At 37.2% G+C, this 21,831-nt stretch overlaps 1 protein-coding gene across 5 annotated transcripts in view; it reads right to left on the bottom strand.

The window, feature by feature from the left end:
• Positions 1 to 493: 493 nt before the first annotated feature.
• EPHX4 (epoxide hydrolase 4) overlaps positions 494 to 21,831 on the bottom strand; it is a 37,788-nt gene continuing 16,450 nt past the window's right edge. Inside the window, exons 5-8 of one of the 5 annotated variants that reach the window (XM_063625526.1) lie at positions 16,836 to 16,939; positions 14,234 to 14,382; positions 4,404 to 4,445; positions 1,093 to 1,170 (exon numbers count right to left, since the gene is read on the bottom strand). In XM_063625526.1, coding sequence (XP_063481596.1) covers positions 4,412 to 4,445; positions 14,234 to 14,382; positions 16,836 to 16,939 — 287 coding nt within the window. In that variant the 3' untranslated portion in view covers positions 1,093 to 1,170; positions 4,404 to 4,411. The other 4 variants (XR_010117474.1, XR_010117475.1, XM_063625524.1 and 1 more) reach the window with 4 other exon arrangements.

The following is a 21,831-nucleotide window of genomic DNA, read 5'->3' as shown; positions in this document are numbered from 1 at the left end:
ATTCAATTCTTGTTGCATTGAATGAGGTAAAAGGATCCTTTCCTTCCCTTCCCGCTCCCTTTCCCTTTCCCTTTCCGTTCCAACAGGGTCTCACTCCATTGCCCAGGCTGGAGTGCAATGGCCCAATCATGGCTCACTGCAACCTTGAGCTCCTGGACACAAGCGATCTTACCTCAGCCTCATGAGTAGCTGGGACTTCAGGTGTGCACCCCTACGCCTGCCCACTTTTATTTTTTATTTATTTTTGGTAGAGATGAGGTTTCACCATGTTGGCCAGGCTGGTCTCAAACTCCTGGCCTCAAGTGATTCTCCTGCCTTGGCTTCCCACAGTGCTGAGATTACAGGCATGAGCCACCACGCCCAGCAAAGATGTCAGCTTTCAAAAATGGTTTAAGGTTCCCAGTATAAATAGTATATGGCCCATTTTAAAAATGCATATTCATTTAGTTATATTTGCCTTCAAACTAATAGATATACTATAAATCCAAAGAGATTCGATAATATAACTTTTTAATGATTAAAAATAGTAAAAAGAACTTTTGAACAATAGAATGAAAATTTATATCATTGCAGGTTTGCCTTATAATGTGGCACAGCTAATCTTTAATATACATTTGTAAAAGGCACCATATGTTAACAGAGTAAAAAAAAAGCAAGAAACCAAAACGGAACCACTTACTGCAAACTTCCTTTTTGTACAAGTGTATATATTCTAAGGCAGATGCTTGTCTGTGCAAAATACACCAGAAGAAAATCAACATTGTATTACATGTTCACATGATCTCAGATTTTTTTCAATACCATTTGTCAGGATATTTATTTATGATAAAGCACATTAAAACAGGCTTTTTCTAATAAAACATAAAGAAGTTGATGAACAATTTTTAAAAATTATTTAGAGATTTCATTACAGACCCTTCATAGAAGATAAAGAAAAGTCAATCTTTTTTTCTTGTTTCTTCTTTTAGAAATGTCCATATCAATTTGTTCACTATGTCAGGTTGGTCTTGCTGAAGCCAATGACTGGCTTCTGACAAAATAGTTAGCCTGAAGTAGTTTTTAACATAAATCTTTGTGACTTCAGCCATCTCAACCTCCATGAATGCATCATTCTCTCCCCACAGTAGTAGTGTTGGAGTGGTCACCATGTGATGTTTGAGAGGCAGGCAGCTATAAAAACAAAATACATGGGCTTGAGATTCACTGTCAAAGTTAAAATGACATTTTCCTATAGTGCCCCATTAGGCCATTCATTATCGAAGCGGGCAATCTTGCCTCTAAAAGGGTGAAAATTGTGTTCTTGGGAGGGTGAAAAAAATCTTACCCTTTGCATAAATAAAGCATGGATATACATACAGTACATAAACAGATATTAAAATTTCACAGGGTGGGGGTGATTAGGGAAAAAAAAGTCTAAAAAGGCTCCTTAGGAAAGTGATAATGAAAAAGTGATTGAGAAACAATGCATTAAGTAATCAACATTTACTATAAAATATTTAAAAGGCTATTTAAGAAAAGGTCCAATAAAATTTAAATTGGATGAGGCTAGTGAAATGTATAATAAAAGCTGTAAGTTAAATAGGAAATTCATCACTATGAGGAGTAATTTGTTTCAAAAGGATACCAGAATTACTGAATGGTGTAATGAAAGAGAGATTTAAACTATTTATATTAGTGTTTAGCTTTATTTTAAATTGTTCTTAGATAATCTGATGCATTTTATGTGAAAATTGGAGCTGAAAACTCAAAAAATATATTTGAACTGAGCTTTAATATTACATGATACTATATTTTGCAAGAAGATTATTTTTTTAAAAAAAGTTTTTGTTGTGTATATATATGTTTTTAAAATTAATTTGAGATAGGGTCTTGCTATTTTGACCAGGCTGGTCTCAAACTCCTGGCTTCAAGCAATCCTCCCATCTCGGCCTCCCAAAATGCTGGGATTACAGGCATGAGCCAGCACACATGGCCTATACTTTCTTAAGTACAGAAAAATATAAAGAACAAAAATAAAATCATTTATAATTCCATTATCAAAAGGGTAATATTTTGGCATCTTCCATGCATATTCTTGAAACCATACTGTAAATATAATGCAATATAGACAATGTATACACAGTACATGTATGCAAGTTTCACATTAAATGATATCAAGAATTTTCTAATTTCATAACATTTTTCAAAAATAACTGTAAAAGATACTAGTTTATGGCATAACTCATAAATGACTTGACTATTCCCCTATAATTGAATATTTAGGTTTTGTGGTATTTCTCCTTGTTTTAAATTATGCTGTAATAAGCATTTTATGCCCAGATTTTTCTTGGTATTTCTGATCACCCCTTTGAGCTACAGCCTAGAAGTAGAATTCCTGAGCTTAAGGGAACAAATATTTTTAAAGCTTTTGACATCTTCTGTTACTGTTTTTCAGAAAAGTTGATGGTATTAATTATACTCCTATTGATTAAGAATGAAAATGAACATCTAACTGTTTAGCACTGAGTCACATTTTTACTAGTAAATAAAAAAGCCTGATTTGTGGCAATTCAGAGTTGACAGCAGGATATTACACATGCCCACCATGGACTTAATTTCTGACACCATGCAAGTAGCCACTATTCGGTTGTAATCCTCCTAAAAATTAAATTCTTTGTAAATGGGTAAATTGACAGAAAAATGTATTCTATACTTACTAACTGATGGGTTAGAATACAAACTTTAGATCTGGGCATGGTGGCTCACATGCCCCAGCACTTAGGGAAGCCAAGGTGGGCAGATTGCCTGAGGTCAGGAGTTCGAGACCAGCCTGGCCAACATGGTGAAACCCTGTCTCTATTAAAAATACAAAAATTAGCCGGGTGTGGTGGCTTACGCCTGTAATCCCAGCTACTTGGGAGGCTGAGGCAGGAGAATCGCTTGAACCCAGAAGGCAGAGGTTGCAATGAGCCAAGATCGCACCATTGCACTCCAGTCTGGGGAACAGGGCAAACTCCGTCTTAAAAAAAAAAAAAAGAATACAAACTTTAAAGCCACTTACATTCTAGAGCACAATAATGTTCAAAACCGAACCATTTTCTAACAGTTATCTGCATGGTTTAGCAATATCGGTGCACAGAATAATTGAATTAGCAAAGTAAGAGGAGTTTTAAAAGACCATTAGTCAAAGAGCAAAGAGAAATATAAACTCTTCACCAGATCAAAATAGAGATAAAAGAGAGGTGTTTCCAGAAAACAGAAGAAAAGCATATTCTCTAGCCCTGAGGTTTCAAATTACTAAATTTCACATTAAATATGTTACATATGAAATAATCAGTAATTAAGATGATATTTTATTTTTTATCTGCTGACTCATTTGATTTCCCAACTGGTTCAAATATTGGGCAGCAAAAAGAGGCGCTATTTGTCAGATTCCCCCCAAATACCCAACAATAGTACATGCATTTCTACAAATACATAAAGGTGTTTTGGATGCATTTAAACTGTATATATAAATGGTATCATACTCTACATATCCTTTTACAACTTGTTTTTGTGCCTTAATATATTTTTAAGATTTATTCATTGATGATGATGAAGTAGGAGGTGGGACTCGACTCTGGACCAGATTGAAGACTGGCTGAAACAGGTAAGAGGCACCAAAAGCACTTCTCTATATGACATGCCCACCAGTGCCATGACACTTTACCATTGCTGTGGCAACACCCAGAAGTTACCACCCCTTTTCTAGAAATTTAGAAGTTAGAAAATTAGAAATTACATGTCCCTTAACTTGCATGTAATTAAAAGTGGGTATAAATATGAATGCAGAACTGCCCCTGAGCTGCCACTCTGGGCACACTACCTATGGGTTAGACCTGCTCTGTAAGGAGGAGTACCTCTGCTGCTGCAGTACACTACTGCTTCAATAAAAGTTGCTGTCTAACACCACCAGCTTGCCCTTGAATCCTCCTGGGCAAAGCCAAGAACCCTTCTAGGCAAAGCCCCAATTTTGGGGCTTGCCTGCCCTGCATCAATGATACATGAAGTTCTACTTCACTCATTTTCATTCCTATATAGAATTCCATTATATGACTATACTGCAATTGATCCATTTTTCTGTTAATAGACATTTTAAAATTTCCAATTATTTTGATAATTCAAATAATAACCAAATTCATTCTTGTACACATCCACTTATGCACATGTACAAGAGTTTCCTTACAGTACATCCCCAGAAATAGAACTGCTTTTCAGAGTATACACATCCTCAACCTTACTTGATATTGTCAAACTGTTTTTCAAACTGATTGTATGCTCTACAAGCGGCATGTAAGAATTCTCGTTCCTCTACTTCACTGCCAACATGTTCTCAATTGGTTAATTTTTTTCCAATCAAATGAGTGTGAAACATTTTCACTTACCTGATGTGCTAGATACTGCTCCACAAAACTTCTTCGCTTCCGCTATAGTGTTTAAAAAATCCAAGGTTCGGCAGGACAATTGGCCATCCAGAATTCCTAGACTTCCTATTGCTAGGTGAGAATGTAATGTGTGCCCAGCATGCCCTCTCTGACCCTTCCCACTTCCCACTGACAAATGCAGATGTGGTGGTAAGCCACCATGGACCACACAGACAAGGGCGACACCCTATGTATAACAGAACAACAAAACAGAAAGCACCAAGGCTTCTGACCAAAGAATAGCATAGCTGTGATTATTTCATGGAGCAAAACCACACCAGCCTAGACTTTTACTTGTGAGAGAAAGAAATTCTATCTTGTTTATGCCACTGTTACTTCGTATCTCTCTTACAAGCAGTAATACTTATGTTCTATATCTACCCTATCTACCATTAGGGTTCAGCATCTTTCATGTGTTTATTGGCTGTTAGATTCCTTTTCTGTGAATTGCTTTCTCATATCCTTTATCCATTTTTTGATTGAGCTACTTTTTTAATATTAATTTAGAGGTACTCTTTATAAACTCTAGATATTAATTCAAAATTGTGTATGGCAAATAACTTCTCCCCACCTAAGGTTGCTCATCATTTTATATCTTTTGACATATATTTTTAAATATTAATGTAATCAAATGTATCAGTCTTCACAATTTGAGAGCTATTGTGCTTTATTTAAGAAATCGTTCCCACATGAGGTCATGAAAGTTTTATTTTCTAGACATTTTAAAGTTTTATTATCACATTTGGGTTTTTATTTCCCTAAAGCTTATTTTTGTTTTACTTTATTCTATTATTTTAGATTCAGGGGGTACACGTGTGGTTTGTTACATGGGTATATTGTATGATGCTGAGGTTTGGGCTTCTATTGATCCTGTCGCCCAAATAATGAACATAGTTCCCAATAGGAAGTTTTTCAACCCTTGCTGCCCTCCCTCCCTCCACCATTTTGGAGTCCCATTGTCTATTGTGCCCATCTTTATGTCCATGAATACCCAATGCCTGAAGCTTATTTTTTGTTTGGTAAAATAAAATACAGGGACCTAATTTAGTTTTATTCTATATGCATATCCAATTAGTCCAACAAAATTTATTGAATCTTCACCACTGGTTTAAAATGCTATCTCTGTCATACCAAGTTCCCACATATGTGGTTCTGTTTTGGGGCTTTCTTCTCTGTTTCGTTAATCAATTTGTCCATCCCAGAGTGAATACCATATTTTATTTATTTTATAGCTTTATTATAAGTCTTGATATCTAATAGAGCTATTCACCCTATTCTTTTTTTTTTTTTTGAGGCAGGGTCTTACTCTGTCACCTAGGCTAGAGTGCAGTGGCATCTTGGCGCACTGCAACCTCAAGTGATTCTCGTGCCTCAGCCATCCAAGTAGTGGGGATTACAGGTGTGCACCACCAAGTCCAGCTAATTTTTTGTATTTTTAGTAGAGACAGGGCTTTGCCATGTTGGCCAGGCTGGTCTTGAACTCCTGGCCTCATGTGATCCACCCACTTTGGCCTCCCAAAGTGCTGGGATTACAGACGTGAGCCACCGCATCCAGCTACCTATTCTTTTCTTTAAAATGATCTTGGCCATTCTCCCATATAAATTTTAAAATCAGCTTGTCAAATTTCATTTAAAAACTTTCTTATGGTTTTCACTGAAGTTGCATTAAGTTTATAGAATTTTGGGAGGATCCAATAATTTTATTTTTTAATTTTTAAATTATTAATTTAAAAACTTTTTTTTTTTGAGACAGGGTCTTGCTGTGTCACCCAGGCTAGAGTGCACTGGCAGCATCATAGCTCACTGCAGCCTGGAATTCCTGTGCTCAAGTGATCCTTCCACCTGAACCTCCTGAGTAGCTGGGACTGCAGAGGCATGCCACAACACCTGGCTAATTAAAAAAATATATTTTTTTTCTAGACACATGGTCTTGCTGTATTGCAGGCTAGTCTCTAACCCCTGGCTTCCAGCAATCCTCCCACCTCCGCCTCCCAAAGTGCTGGGATTACAGGCATGAGTCACTGTACCTGGCCCCAATAACTTTATGATATTGCAGTTTTCCAGCCATGAACATGATAAACCGGAGCTGGTTTTCAGTAGTTTATACCAGCAAGTCTGTATCAATTGTGAAATTATTAAAATACTTCTCGGCAGGGCAGGGTGGCTCATACCTGTTATCCCAACACTTTGAGATGGTGTCCTTTGAGGCCAGGAGTTCGAGGCTGGAGTGAACTGTGATCATGCCACTGCACTCCAGTCTGGGCAACAACAAAGCGAGACCCTGTCTCAAAAAAAAAAAAAAAAAAAGAAAAGAAAAAATACTTCTCTACTGGTTGGTAAATAGCCACTGCTCTAAGCCCATATTCTTTAATGTCTTAGAATAAATTTTGATAATGCATAAAGGTCATCTTTTGTTAGAGTCATTCCTATATGCCTTAGAATTTTTTGTTGCATTTGCAGGTGCATCTGTTTAAGAAATAAATGTTTTATAATGGTTGTTGGTTTGTGAAACCATAATTTTGTATCTTGAACTTTTATATATCAACTTTGCTGAGCTGTTTTAATTTTGATAATTTTTCTGTAGATTCTCCTGGTTTTTTTAGATATATAAACACATTATCTATGAATTATTATTTCTTCCTTCCCCAATTCTCATTTTTTTTTCCTTATCTTACATGCTGGCTAAGACATAATATAGTGGTGAATAGAAGCAGTTATAGTAGTCAAGTTTATCTTTTTTTTTTTTTTTTTGAGACGGGGTCTTGCTCTATTGCCGAGGCTGGAGTGCAGTGACGGATCTGGGCTCACTGCAATCTCTGCCTCCTGGATTCAAGCGATTCTCATGCCTCAACCTCCAGAATAGCTGGGATTACAGGCGCCCACCACCACACCCAGCTAATTTTTTGTATTTTTAGTAGAGACTGGGTTTCGCTATGTTGGCCAGGCTGGTCTCGGACTCCTGGCCTCATGCGATCCACCTGCCTCGGCCTCCCAAAGTGCTGGGGTTCCAGGTGTGAGCCACTGCGCCTGGCCCCTCGAGTTACCTTTATTCTTTATTTTTGAAAGAAATGCTATAGTAAACAAAATGATGTTTACTATAGGTTTTTGGTAGACGAAGTTCCCTTCTTCACTGTTGTGGTAATGGAACCGTAATATGATTAACAGAAAGACACCAACTGACAAAGGGAATATAAAGTTTAATGACAAAGGAAAAAGAAATTTACAAAGATGATTCCATAAAGCAGGAGACAATATATTACTCTCTCAGATATCAGTAGAACTTTCCAGGCCCTCCAAAGTTTCCCATGGAAATACAACTGTGGAGAGTACTATAAATGTATTACTTACTTTGTAATACAAAGCAAGTATTTTACCATTTTAATAGAGGTTTTGTATCTCCTTGGCCCCAACTCCTGAAGAATCTTCTGTGCCTGCCAGCTCTCCAGGTGCAAATAACCAGTGCAAAACACCCTTGATGTTTTATTATTATTATTTCTTTTCTGGGACAATTGAGTAAAGCAAAGGTCAGTTTCCCAGAAATATCCCTTCAGCAGATGCAGGCTTATCCCACCTCTCTGAGGTCCACTCCTTTCTCCTCTATTTCTGGATTACTAAGAATTGTTGCATGAATGTGTGTTAAATTTTATTAAACGCTTTTTCTTAATTTATTTGGCCGGTCATTTTTTCCCCTTTAATCTGTTAATGCGGTAATTAAATTAATGGATTTTTTTTGAGCCGGAGTTTCGCTCTTGTTCCCCAGGCTGGAGTGCAATGGCACGACCTTGGCTCACTGCAACCTCCGCCTCCCAGCTTCAAGTGATTCTCCTGCCTCAGCCTCCCGAGTAGCTGGGATTACAGGCATGCACCACCACGCCTGGCCAATTTTGTATTTTTAGTAGAGATGAAGTTTCTCCGTGTTGGTCAGACTGGTATTGAACTCCCGAAGTCAGGTGATCCGCCCACCTCGGCCTTCCAAAATGCTGGGATTATAGCGTGAGCCACTGCACCCAGCCTAATTAATGGATTTTTAATGCTAACTCATCCTTGGTTTAATTTTTTAATGCATGCTGAATTCATTTTGATTTTATTTTGAATGTGTGGATCTATGTTTATAACTTAATTTGACCTATAATTTGCCTGTCTTATTCAATCCTTGTTTTGGTATGAAAGTTATATTAGCCTCATAAGATGAGCTGAAACATATCTTCCTTTTATAATATCTGAAAGAGTATTTAACAGTGGGCTTTTCTGTGGTAAAGCTTACCTGTAGGCCGGGTGCCGGTGGCTCACGCCTGTAATCCCAGCATTTTGGGAGGCTGAGGTCAGGAGTTCCGAGACCAGTCTGGCCAACATGGTGAAAACCTGTCTCTACTAAAAATACAAAAATTAGCCGGACACGGTGGTACACACCTGTAATCCAAGCTACTTGGGAGGCTGAGGCACGAGAATCACTTGAACCTGGGAGGCGGAGGTTGCAGTGAGCTGAGACTGCACCACTGCACTCCAGTCCAGATGGCAGAGCAAAACTCCGTCTCAAAAAAAAAAACAAACTCACCTGTAAAACCATCTAGGCTTCTATATATGGGTGTGTATTTGTAATGTCTATGTGTGTTATTATAGATATGCTTTAAATTCATATTGGTTTGCTATAAGTCTTTTCATGTTTTTGAATTCTTCATGAGTAGTTTTGGATAAGTTATGTTTTTCTTAAAAATTGCCCATTTTGTCAAAGTTCTAAAATTTGTTAACTTAAACATTTATACCTTAATGTCTGTTATATTTATATTAATAGTTATTTTTTTTACTGCTTTCTGGTTCCTAACTTTGTTTATTTGTGCCTTCTGTTTTTTCTTAACCATTCTTGCCAATAGTTTATCTATCTTAGTAGTCTTCAAATAATTGGTTTTTGGTTTTGCCACTTATCTCTATTATGTCTTTGTTTGTTTTTTTTTTTTTTTTTTTTTTTTGAGACGGAGTCTCGCTCTGTCACCCAGGCTGGAGTGCAGTGGCGCAATCTCGGCTCACTGCAAGCTCCGCCTCCCGGGTTCACGCCATTCTCCTGCCTCAGCCTCTCCGAGTAGCTGGGACTACAGGCGCCCGCCACCACGCCCGGCTAATTTTTTTGTATTTTTAGTAGAGACGGGGTTTCACCGTGGTCTCGATCTGTCAACCTCGTGATCCGCCTGCCTCGGCCTCCCAAAGTGCTGGGATTACAAGCGTGAGCCACCGCGCCCGGCCGTGTCTTTGTTTTTTATTGTATTAATTTTTGCTTTATATATGTAATTTAAATTATTTGTCTTCTAATTTATTTTTGTTTACATGTTCTTTTTCTAACTTCTTAAGTTGAACTCTTATCTCACTGATTTTCAATCTTCTTTTCTAATATAACCTTTAATGCTATATATTTCTTCCTAAGTATTGTTTTAACTATTCCTCATGTTACGAAATATCATTTTTTCTAAGTTTTTACTAATTTCCATAGATTTTTACCCAGAGTTATTCAGAAGTCAAATTTCTGAATATATGAAGTTTTCTAAAAGTTTGTTGCTATTGTTATTGATTTCTACTGTAATGTGTTCAGAGAAAATAATCTATGTAATTTTTTTGTTATTGGTTAAGATCTGCTTTGTAGTCCAGTAGGTAATCAATATTTGTAATATTCTTTACATATTTGAATAGGCTGGGTACAGTGGCTCACACCTGTAATCTCAGCACTTTGGGAGGCTGAGGTGGGAGGATCACTTAAGCCCAGGAGTTGGAGACCAGCCTGCGCAACATAGTGACACCTCACCACTATTTAAAAAAAAAAAAGAAAAGAATGTGTATTTTTCTAATTGTTAGGTGCAGAGTTGTAAAATTTTTCATCAGATCAAAGATATTAATAGAGTTGTTCAAATCTTCTATATCCTTGTTAATTTGTTTCTGCTTGATTGATCAACTTCAGAGAAAGGTGGGTTAAAATATCCTACAGTAATTATGGATCTGTCCATTTTTTTCTTGTAAGACTGTCACATTTTGCTTTATTATTTGATGCTTTGTTATATGTTTAGAATTATCTTTTTGCAGTACAGGTCCTGTAGCTAGTCTTATTCCCAGTTCATCCTGGTTCCTCAGGTCCAAATTTTGGCAAGTCTTTGGATGAGGACATAGTCCCAAGGAGGCTTAGGGTCATAAATGAGGGCTATTTTCATGCCTGACTATAATGTACTATACCTTATTTGTAGTCTTAATGTGCATTACATAGCCCTGTTTTTAATGATATACTCAGCTTTGCTTATCTATATAAAGAGTTGCTCAGAGGGGGGTCAGAGAGCTTCTAGAGGTCTAATGTAACTTTCCCCCAGCTAGATTTAACCTACAACCAACAGTTTAAAACTCCATCTTTTGCCTTGATAAAATTGTTTTGAAGTTTATAAGCCTGCTCGCTCTCATTCTTTTCTCTCTCTCTCTCTTTATCTCTCTCTCTCTCTCTCTGCTAATTAACAGGATTCCAGTGATTTCTCTTGGGAATGCAAGTCCTCCTAATAAACAACTATTAGTAAAAGAATCTCAGAAAGATCAGAATATTTTCCCTCTTTCCTTATAGATACTTACAATGTACTGTTCTACAACTCAAAGCAAGCGCTGATAAAAAGATAAATTGAGAACATGTTTGAAAACTGTCATTCTTGTCTCCTATCCAAAATTAAGATTTTAAATATTTTTTCTTGAATATAAAAAAAGACTTGTTTGAAAATGTGCCATTCTATTTTCTCTTTACAAATGTTATTTGTAAAAAAAAACAAAAAACAAGACGTGAACTTCAGACATTGTTGCTTCAGACATTGTTGCTATATCCTATAAAATATAACCTGTAGCCTCTGCAATCTATCTGCCTTTCTAATCATTGCCTTGTTTGATAAACTGTTACCTACAAAGACCATTTAAATTAACATCTCGGTTTTGCCAAAGATATATGTATATAAGTTTCCTCTTGTTATTCAAAAAAAGATTTGGATTTACCTCTTCTTCCCTCATTCATATAATCTCATGACTCCCTTTGGATTCCACAGAGTTTGAAAGATTTTGTTTTATTTAAATCAATACCTGGTGTAACTTTCCATCTCTTACTTTCAACCATTTTGTGTCCTTGTGCTTTAATTGTAACTGTGCAAACACCATATAGATGGATTCTTTTAAAAATCCGATCTGATATTCTCTGTTTTGTAACTGGCAATATTAATATATAAATGCTAGTTGTGCATGCTGACATATTGAAATTGTTTTGTCATTTTAGTTTGTGCTTTCTATTTACCCTGCTTTGCTTCTTTTTCTCCCTTTCTGCCTTTTTGATAGTTTTAAATTTTTTTATTGACAGTTTTTAATTGATCATTTTCTTGTTCCCCTCTACTGGTTTGAAAATAATACTATTCTAGTTCTATTATTTTATCACAAAAAATTATTAGCATATATATACATATGCAATTTCTAATTCTATCCTCCATATAAATTACAACTTGCTTTTTACATTTTTACTTCATTATCTCTCTAAGCTACATTCTGGGTAATTTGGGGGGATTTATCTTTCAATTCATAATTCTCTTTGGCTTGTCTAATCTGCAATTTAACTCATCTATAGACTTCTAGATTTCAATGACCATATTTTTCATTTTCTAGAAGTTCTTTTTCAGCTCTTTCCAGCCTGTCTTGATATTACCTTATTCTTTTCTCATATTTTTTATTCTTTCTTGTGTTTAATTATTTAAACATACTTTATAGTCCCTGTTAGTTCTAGTATTTGAAAGTTGTAGGAGTTTGGCTGCGATTGTATTCTGACTGCTATTAATAGTAGGTTAATTTTTTTTTTTTTTTTTTTTTTTTGAGATGGAGTCTCTCTCTGTCACCCAGGCTGGAGTGCGGTGGTGTGATCTCGGTTCACTGCAACCTCCGCCTCCCAGGTTCAAGCGATTCTCCTACCTCAGCCTCTGAGTAGCTAGGATTACAGGCATGTGCCACCACACCCAGCTAATTTTTGTATTTTTAGTAGAGACAGGGTGTCGCCATGTTGGCCAGGCTGGTCTCGAACTCCTGACCTCAGGTGATCTGTCCACCTCAGCCTCCCAAAGTGCAGAGATTATAGGCATGGCCCAGGTTGATATTTTTAAATTTGGATTATGAACTAATCTTTAGGGGACTTCATCTGTGGGAATATTGTGAGGCCTGAATTGAGATGTATCCTAGAGAAGTTTTGTCTTTGTTTCTGCCAGGCTTCCTAGGGAATGTTAACAGCCTAAGGCATGTTAACACATAATTTCTGCCCTGAGAATTCCAGAATCATGGAGGTAGCACAAATTCAAATCCCTAAACCTCAAATTCAAGGCCAGCTGTGGCTCCTAATTCTTAAGAGAAATGGAATCTCGTTTTTTTCCCTAAGTACAGACCCAAACTGACAAATGTCCATGTCTCATCTTTCACGCTATACTTTCTCCCCAGACAACATGTTCTAAAACCAAAGCTTGTCTCTACGTCAACGACTCCCAGATCTTACATATCTTCATCCCAGAATCTCTCCTCTGATTTCCAGACCCTACTATCCAACTGTGTATTTGAATATCTACGGTATCACCCAAAAGTCAACTAGCCTAAGATCAATAAAATTCATGACTTTCCCATAAAAACTAGTCCCATTCTAGTGTTTCCTGTCTCAGTAAATGGCATGCTTATCCATACTGTTGTACATGCCAGAAATCCAGGAGCTATATTTGATATCTCTCTTCTCATTCCCCCTCCAACCCATTGCCAACCCCTGTCAATTTTACCTCTTAAGTATCTCTTAAATCTGCCTACTCTCTCCATCTCCACTGTTTTCAGACTAGTTGTTCAAGTTACCATCATCTCTAGCCTGGACTGCTGCAGTTTTCCCACATTTACTCTGAAAATTCTCCAGTACATTCTCTGCACTATGGCCACACTGAACTTATTCAAATACACATGTAGGTTGTTTTTCTTTTCTGCTTGAGATTCTCATTCACTGGCTTCACATTCATGGCTTTTACATCCTTCATATGGTCTACTTACCCACCTCTTGGACCCAGCCTCATAATGCTCTTCTCACCCTTACTTTCTGTGCTCCAGCCAAGAAGCCCTAATTCTGTTGCTTGAAGCTACAACCCTCTTCCATCTTCCCACAGGGCTTTGGTACCTGCTGTTTCCTTTTTCTGGAATGCCAGTCCCCCTGTCCTCAATCTTGTTTAGTCAATACCTAACTCATCCTTCACTTATTTGGTCTCACATCATTTCCTCGGTTCTCATCTCTTTCTTTCAAAGCCTTTCTGTTAGTTTATAACTATTCACTCATTACTGTGGTTATTTGCTTAATGTCTGTTTTCCCTATTAGTAGCTACAAGTTTTGTGAGATCAGAGACCTTATCTAGTTTTGCTCATTACTATGTTCTGAGTAACTAACACAGCCCAGAACATAGTGGTTAATAAATATTTCTTGAATAAATAAATCATCATTTAAAAAGAATTAAAAATATACATCTATTCCAAATAATCTAAAAGGAGAGAATAAGTTGATAGAGTTATGGATAAAACAAGTGACAGCTACATGGACGATTTGTTACATTACTCTGTCTACTTTTCCATAAGTTTAAAATTGTCCATAAAAAGATTATTCAACTTACTAAAAAAATTAAAATACCTTATTTGAGTCTTTGAATAAGTGGTGAAGTTAACCTTAAAAATAAAATATTGTCCCTTTAGGATCAGACTGAAATATTTTCATTTAACTAAAAAGAAATTATACTGACCTGAAGATATTTCGGTAATGGTTAATTGGGCCACTTAATGCTCCAGGCTGAGAAAAGACATAAATATAAGCTTCAAGATCCTCTGTTGTTAATTGGCATCCTTTTCTTCCAATGCCAGTGCTGTGACTGGTAAACAGATGTTTCAAAACCTAATTTAAGTGAGAAAACAATAATTAAAACTTTTTTGTTATCTAATAATAAGCTAAGTCTTTGGCTTTGGAAAGGGGATGGTGGTCATTGTGCGGTGACAACTCCTAATTTCTGCTCTAGCCAAGTTTGAGATCTCATTGTTTATACATACATATTCTATGCATTTCTGCTTTCCTGGCTTTATTTTTTCTATATTCTTCCCTTCTAATCACCCCTGCACACTGTATTTTTATAAAAAGCATCCTGTCTTCTTGTTGCCTATTCATATTCTATAAGGCCCAGCTCAAGAGTTCCTTGGATAAATGACTAATTCCCCTTCTGGGCAGGAAATAAAAGATAAGCCCAGGGCATTGAGGAGGCAAGCTATCAATGACTAAAGGGATTATGTCAAAAAGCCACAAGAGCCAACCTGAAGGGATGCCTCATTTGATGCCTATTGTGGGATAATTTGGGCATCCAAAAGAATAATGACTCTAACTGATCGACATATATCAAATATATATTCATTACTCTAAAAGTTGTTTGTAGGCCGGGCGCGGTGGCTCACGCCTGTAATCCCAGCACTTTGGGAGGCCGAGGCGGGCGGATCACGAGGTCAGGAGATCGAGACCATCCTGGCTAACACAGTGAAACCCTGTCTCTACTAAAAATACAAAAAAATTAGCCGGGCGCAGTGACGGGCGCCTGTAGTCCCAGCTATTCGGGAGGCTGAGGCAGGAGAATGGCGTGAACCTGGGAGGCGGAGCTTGCAGTGAGCAGACATCGAGCCACTGCACTCCAGCCTGGGCGACAGAGCCAGACTCCATCTCCAAAAAAAAAAAAAAAAAAAAAAAAAAAAAAAAAAAAAAAAAGTTGTTTGTAAAAAGAAAAAGAATGAGCATATATCCTGCCATTCTTGTGTGAACTATATTTCAGAATAAATAGTAGATGTGGAAAAATTCTTTATAGCAGAATTTCAATTAAAAGCAGAAAGAATTCTAAAATTAGAAAATAACCATTTTTCATACCCTAATGAAATAATGGGCCTAGGCTATGATCACTAATGTATACTAAAATTAATTTGGTGGAAGGATGTTAGGAAATTTTGGATAGGCTAACAACTCATGAGCCCACTGATCACTGTTAGCATTAGTAAAACTGGACCAAGTAGGTATCATGCACTTCCCTGATGGGATGCGTTAGGAAATACACAGCATCATCTATTAAGTATCCTTTTCAAATTAAAATTTAATCAAGCCTCTAGATCACCAATACCTATGAAGTAGGAAAAACAAGTGTTAGAGGAACAAGTTAAATACCACCATGATGAAGCAATCAGCCAAATCCAAAATATGGATCTTTCCTCAGGGCAAATTTCTTCAATAAATAAGTGATATTAAACAAAAATAAGAAAAGAAAGAAGGCACTATTATACATTTTAAAAACCATAACAACTAAATACAAGGCATAGACTTTGGTTCCTGATTCAAACAAATGAAGTATATCAAGACAGTTATGACAGTTAATGAAATTTGAATGGGTACTAAATGATATTAAGGGGTTGTCATTTATTCCGTTAGGTTTGATAGTGGCATTGGGTTTTTTTTTTAAGTTCTTATCCCATCACAGTTATACATAGAATTATTTACAGGTAAAATTATATTATGCCTTTTAAAAATCCTCACCAATATCTAACACCATGTTGGACATGTAAGAAGCATTTATGCCGGGAATAGTGGCTCATGCCTGTAATCCCAGCACTTTGGGAAGCTGAGGTGGGAGGATCACTTGAGGCCAGGAGTTTCAGACCAGCCTGGGCAACATGGTAAAACCCAGTCTCTATAAAAAATACAAAAACTAGTGGGGCATGGTGGCACATGCCTGTAGTCCCAGCTACTTGGGAGGCTGAGGTGGGAGGATTGCTTGAGCCTGGGAGGTTGAGGCTGCAGTGAGCTGCACTCCAGCCTGGGTGACAAAGCGAATTCCTGTCTCAAAAACCAAGCAAAACAAAAAAATAAAAATAAAAAAGAAGAATTTAGTAAAGAATTTAATAAATTTCCAAGATACTTTCCAAGATATTTCCAAGATGCTACACTACTGGTGTCAGTGTACGTGCGACACTAATATCTGCATGTTTACTTTGTTTAGGGCTTTTTTTTTTTTTTTAACCCCAAAGTCTTCTACTTCTGCTGCTATTAAACCTGACATTTGTATTCCCTCATCTCCCCATGAGATGTTCTCCAGAAAGGGGTATGCCTATAGGGGCACAGTCTCACAAAAAATTGAAGAACAGCCAGGTATTTAAATACATAAACAGAGACTATGAAAATAAGCAAGGCTATAGGTAAGTTCTTAAAATCATTTAAGTTATAATAATTTCCTTTCATTTTTCATTATTCTTAAATGTGGACTTTAAAATATTTTTCATTAATAATAATAATAATACATTATTTGTTTGATTTGTTTGGCTTACCTTGAAATCATTTATCGAGAACATAAATTCTGGGAACCATGGTATTTGGAAGAAGTAATAATAACTGGATTTCAACAGCTGAGCAGGGTGTCGTAAAATATATTCTGAAATTAAAATGCCATGTTAGACCTTATCCAAGGGGTATAAATTACTTACTGTTAGAAGAACTTCTTTTTAGGACAATTTCACTTTAAGATGATCCCATAAAAGAATCCATAAGTAAGACTTCTTTGGAACAATTTCTATGCTCTTATATCTTACTATGAGTATTTCCGGTATTTCCAAAATTTATACCACTTTATTTATTATTTTTTTTATTTTGTATTTTTTTGAGACAGAGTCTTGCTCTGTTGCCCAGGCTGGAGTGCAATGGCGTGAGCTCACTATAACCTCTGCCTCCCGGGTTCAAGCGATTCTCCTGCCTCAGCTTCCCAAGTAGCTAGGATTACAGGTGCCCACCACCACTCTCGGCTAATTTTTTGTATTTTTAGTAGAGGCAGAGTTTCGCCATGTTGGCCAGGCTGGCTTCGAACTCCTGACCTCAGGTGATCTGCCCACCTAGGCCTCCCAAAGTGCTGGGATTACAGGCGTGAGCCACCATGCCTGGTCTTATACCACTTTAAATAAAAAGAAAGTTTCACTTTATGAAATCTTGACTCAAAAGGGAACAGGAAGCCCAAACAACACTGCTTTTCCTCCAAGGTCATTATCAGTGACCTACCACTTTTCCTAGGAATACATGGTGATGTAATTTTCGGTTGTTTAAAGTTGATTCAAATTGAATGCCTTGTTCATCTGGCCTCAAAAGGAACTGAAGTTTTTCCTATAAATTCATTGATGTATCTAGAAAACTCATTCATTCAATGAATATTTGACTATCTACTGTGTGCCAGGGGATTTAGCAGTGAACAAGACAGAAAAGGTTCCCACAAACAATGAACGTACACAATAAATAAGTCCAAATGCTTACAAGATCACTTTAGAGAGCAATAATACCATAAAGAAAAGAAAAGAAGGCAAACTGATTGACAGTGATGGTAGGGTGGAGTGGAGGGACTGCTACATAGTAGAAGTGGTCAAGAAGGCCTGTCCGGGATGCGATGTTTGCTGAGTCCTGAATGGTCACAGGGAGTCAGCTGTGCAAAGATCGAGGGAGAACATCCAGGAACAGCAAGTAGATCCTGGGCTTGGTACATTCCAGATGCAGAAAGGCCTGTGTTGCTGGTGTATAATGAATGAGAGGAAGATGGTATATGATGAGTCAGAAAGAAAAGCAGAAGCCTGATCATGTAGGACTAGAATGGTAAGATTTTATTTTAAGTGCTTTGGGAAGACACTAAAGTTTTAAACTGGTGAGTTTATATATATATATAAAATCATATATAATAAAAAAGTGTGTAAAGCCAGGCCTGGTGGCTCATGCCTGTAATCCCAGTGCTTTGAGAGGCTGAGGGAGGAAGACTGCTTGAAGCCAAGGGTTTGAGACCACCCTGGGCAACATAGCAAGACACTGTCTCTACAAAAAAAAACGGTGGTGTAAGCCTGTAGTCCCAGCTACTTGGGAGGCTGAGGTGGGAGGATCACTTGAGCCCAGCCTTGAGGTTAAGGCTTCAGTGCACTATGATTATGCCACTGCACGCCAGTATGGGTGACAAAATGAGATCCTAAATGAGACCCTGTCTCTAAAAAAATGGGAAAAAAAGAGTCTATGCTTGAGTACTATGCAATCTTATTTTCCTTACTATAAAAGCCATTTTTTCTTATTTCCAATTTCATAACTATATTCAACATGGAGTTTTTAGAAATATAATTTTCAGATAAGTATACCATTGTTATACTATAGTTTTTGCAAAGTGATAATTGAACAAGATTTATTCACCCCTGCATTAAGAGATATCAATACAATTAAGGGAAAAATATAGGCAAGTTATTCGAAAGCCTCATATTGACCTGACAGGGCAGAAACAATTATTGATAAAATAATTCCAGAAATATTCCAAGTATTTTCTTTTTTTTTTTTTGAGACGGAGTCTTGCTCTGTCGCCCAGGCTGGAGTGCAGTGGCGCAATCTTGGCTCGCTGCAAGCTCCGCCTCCCAGGTTCACGCCATTCTCTTGCCTCAGCCTCTCCGAATAGCTAAGACTACAGGCGCCCACCGCCATGCCCGGCTAATTTTTTTTTTTTTGTATTTTTAGTAGAGACGGGGTTTCACCGTGGTCTCGATCTCCTGACCTCGTGATCCGCCCGCCTCGGCCTCCCAAAGTGCTGGGATTACAAGCATGAGCCACCACGCCCAGCCCCAAGTATTTTCTTGCTGAAATCACCAGCTACAGTTTGTTCATATAGCACCACCACCAAAATAAGATTTACTCTTGGGTCCTGATCAATTGAACAAGCATGTATCGTGACTTCTGCTGTTTAATTCAACCTAGAAAAATACAGTGACTCTCAGGACATTTGAATCCTAAGCATCCATCCCCCTATACCTCAGTAGTGATAGGTCAGTTGGATATGTATCTAAAATTCAACTCAACACTTATATTGACTTATATATTTACATAGTCATGGGCCCTTTCTTCCTTACCTGTTTAATTTTTAGGAAGAAATAGAAATATGCGGTTCTGAATTTTTTATTTCCTAGAGTCCTGCTGTGGGTAGTAGTAGTACTTGAACCTCAGAAAACTTAACAAGGGTAAAGAGTACAAAATTATTATTTTTTGCCAAAACCAAATAAAAATGTGCCTGGCCATGGTTCACAGGTCTTTAATCACTATTAAGTTTTTAAGAGTTGCCTTTAAAGTGGAGGTTCTCAAAGTACCGTCCATGTGAATCCCTGGGGATTCCCAAGACTTTTTAAGGTATCCAGGTGGTCAAAACTATTTCATAGCGATATTAAGATATTTATTTGCTTTTTTCTCACCATATTGATATTTGCACCAATACTACAAAAGCAATGATGGTTAAAGCCACTGTTGGTTTAGCACAAATCAAGGCAGTGGCACTGAACAATGCTAGTAGTCATCCTATTCTTCACCACCACACACTGGTGGCTAACTAATTAATTAAATTTAATTAAGTGCTAGTTTCACTTAACAGTGTCTTTGATGAAACAGCAAAAAACATTAATTAAACTTGACCTTTGAGTACATCTTTTTAATATTCTATGCAATTAAATAGAAAGTACACATAAAGCAGTTCTGTTGTCTCAAGACAACACAAATACAATGATTGTCCCAAGGAAAAGCACTTCTACAATTGTTTGAGTTGATGGGTTGAATTAGCTGCTTTTTTTTTTTCTTTTTTTTGAGACAGGGTCTCACTTTGCCACCCAGGGTGGAGTGCGTGGCACAATCTCAGCTCACTGCAGCCTCAACCTCCTAAGCTTAAGTGATCTTCCTGCCTCAGCCCCCCAGGTAGCTGGGACTACAGGTGCACACCACCACACCCAGCTAATTTTTAGCTGCATTTTTAAATGTAACATTGTTTTACTTGAAAGAATGACTAACAACCAATCATCAGTCAGACATGGGCATTTGGCAGATAATCTCTTGAAAATTAACAAAGTGAGCCTGTCACATCAAGGAAAACAATCATCAGTAGTTGTTGCCATTGATAAAAATCAGACTTTCAAATGAACCTTAGAACTTTGGAAAACTTATATCTGCTACTGTGAGCTTCACAGCTTTGCAATACTTTAAAGGCTTTTCTGATGAGATTAGGGTGATGTCAAAGAATGTGATTTTTTTGATACTGTATGATGAAATGTGTCAACTTATGGAAGATCTGCATATATCAGTGAACCGACATCTTCCAATGCATGATGATACAAAACCAGGCATGGATAAAAGATCCAATAAAAGTGCTAGGGAGACCTGTGGGTTTTAATAGAGCACAGTATAAAAAAATCATTTATATGCCATTACATTCCACATTGTTACCTTTAAGAAACCATTGGCCAGGCGCGGTGGCTCACGCCTGTAATCCCAGCACTTTAGGAGGCTAAGGCGGGCGGATCACGAGGTCAGGCATTTGAGACCAGCCTGGCCAACATGGCGAAATCCTGTCTCTATTAAAAATACAAAAATTAGCCAAGCGTGGTGGCGGGTGTCTGTAGTCCCAGCTACTCGGAAGGCTGAGGCAGGATAATCGCTTGAACACAGGAGGCGGAGGTTGCAGTGAGCCGAGATGGCGCCACTGTACTCCAGCCTGGGCGACAGAGCGAGACTCCATCTCAAAAAAAACAAAAACGAAAACAAAACAATTAATTTTTAAGTTTGGTGTAGTATTAAGAAAGAAAATCCACAGTTATCTGAAAAGGCTATTAAAATACTCCTCCCTTTTCCAATTACAGATCTGTGTGAGGCCAAATTTCCTCATATACTTCAATTCAAACAACATATTGCAACAGATTGAAGAGATTTGCAAAAATGTAAAACAATGACACTCTTTTCACTAAAATTTTGTTTTGGAAGATGTAGTTAGCTTTCATTTAAAATATGTTATTTATGTTAACATGTAATGGTTTATTTATTTTGATGAATTAACATATAAATATTTTTAAATTTCTATTTTAATTTCTAATACAGTGAATATTTATAAACCATATAAGTAAAAGCTCAATGGGGTCTTTAATAATTTTAAGAGCATAAAGAAGCCCAAGACCAAAAATGTGAGAACTGCTTTAAAGAATACTGCTATTCCTGACAGCCAAAGCAGTCAAGCAAGAGGAGAATTTATTTCTAGGCTGTCAGGATTCATTACTGTCAAAGCAATGTCATTGTATGTTTCCCTTTATCCCTCCCCAAGTTAACAGTAAAATCTTTTTTTGAAGGAATAAAATTATGTAAGCAAGTATAAAGCTAAATTTTCTTAGATTCCCCAGGAAGATTGAAAACCAAGGTATCTGACACTGTCATGTGCTATCATGGTTTAGTCATTTAATTTTAAAATATGATAGTAACCAAATTTTGCTGTTTCTAATCCAAAAGGTCAGTGGC

This window comes from Symphalangus syndactylus, chromosome 12, assembly GCF_028878055.3.
Source record: "Symphalangus syndactylus isolate Jambi chromosome 12, NHGRI_mSymSyn1-v2.1_pri, whole genome shotgun sequence".
NCBI classification, from domain to species: domain Eukaryota; kingdom Metazoa; phylum Chordata; class Mammalia; order Primates; family Hylobatidae; genus Symphalangus; species Symphalangus syndactylus.
This window is presented reverse-complemented; position numbering and strand designations above follow the sequence as displayed.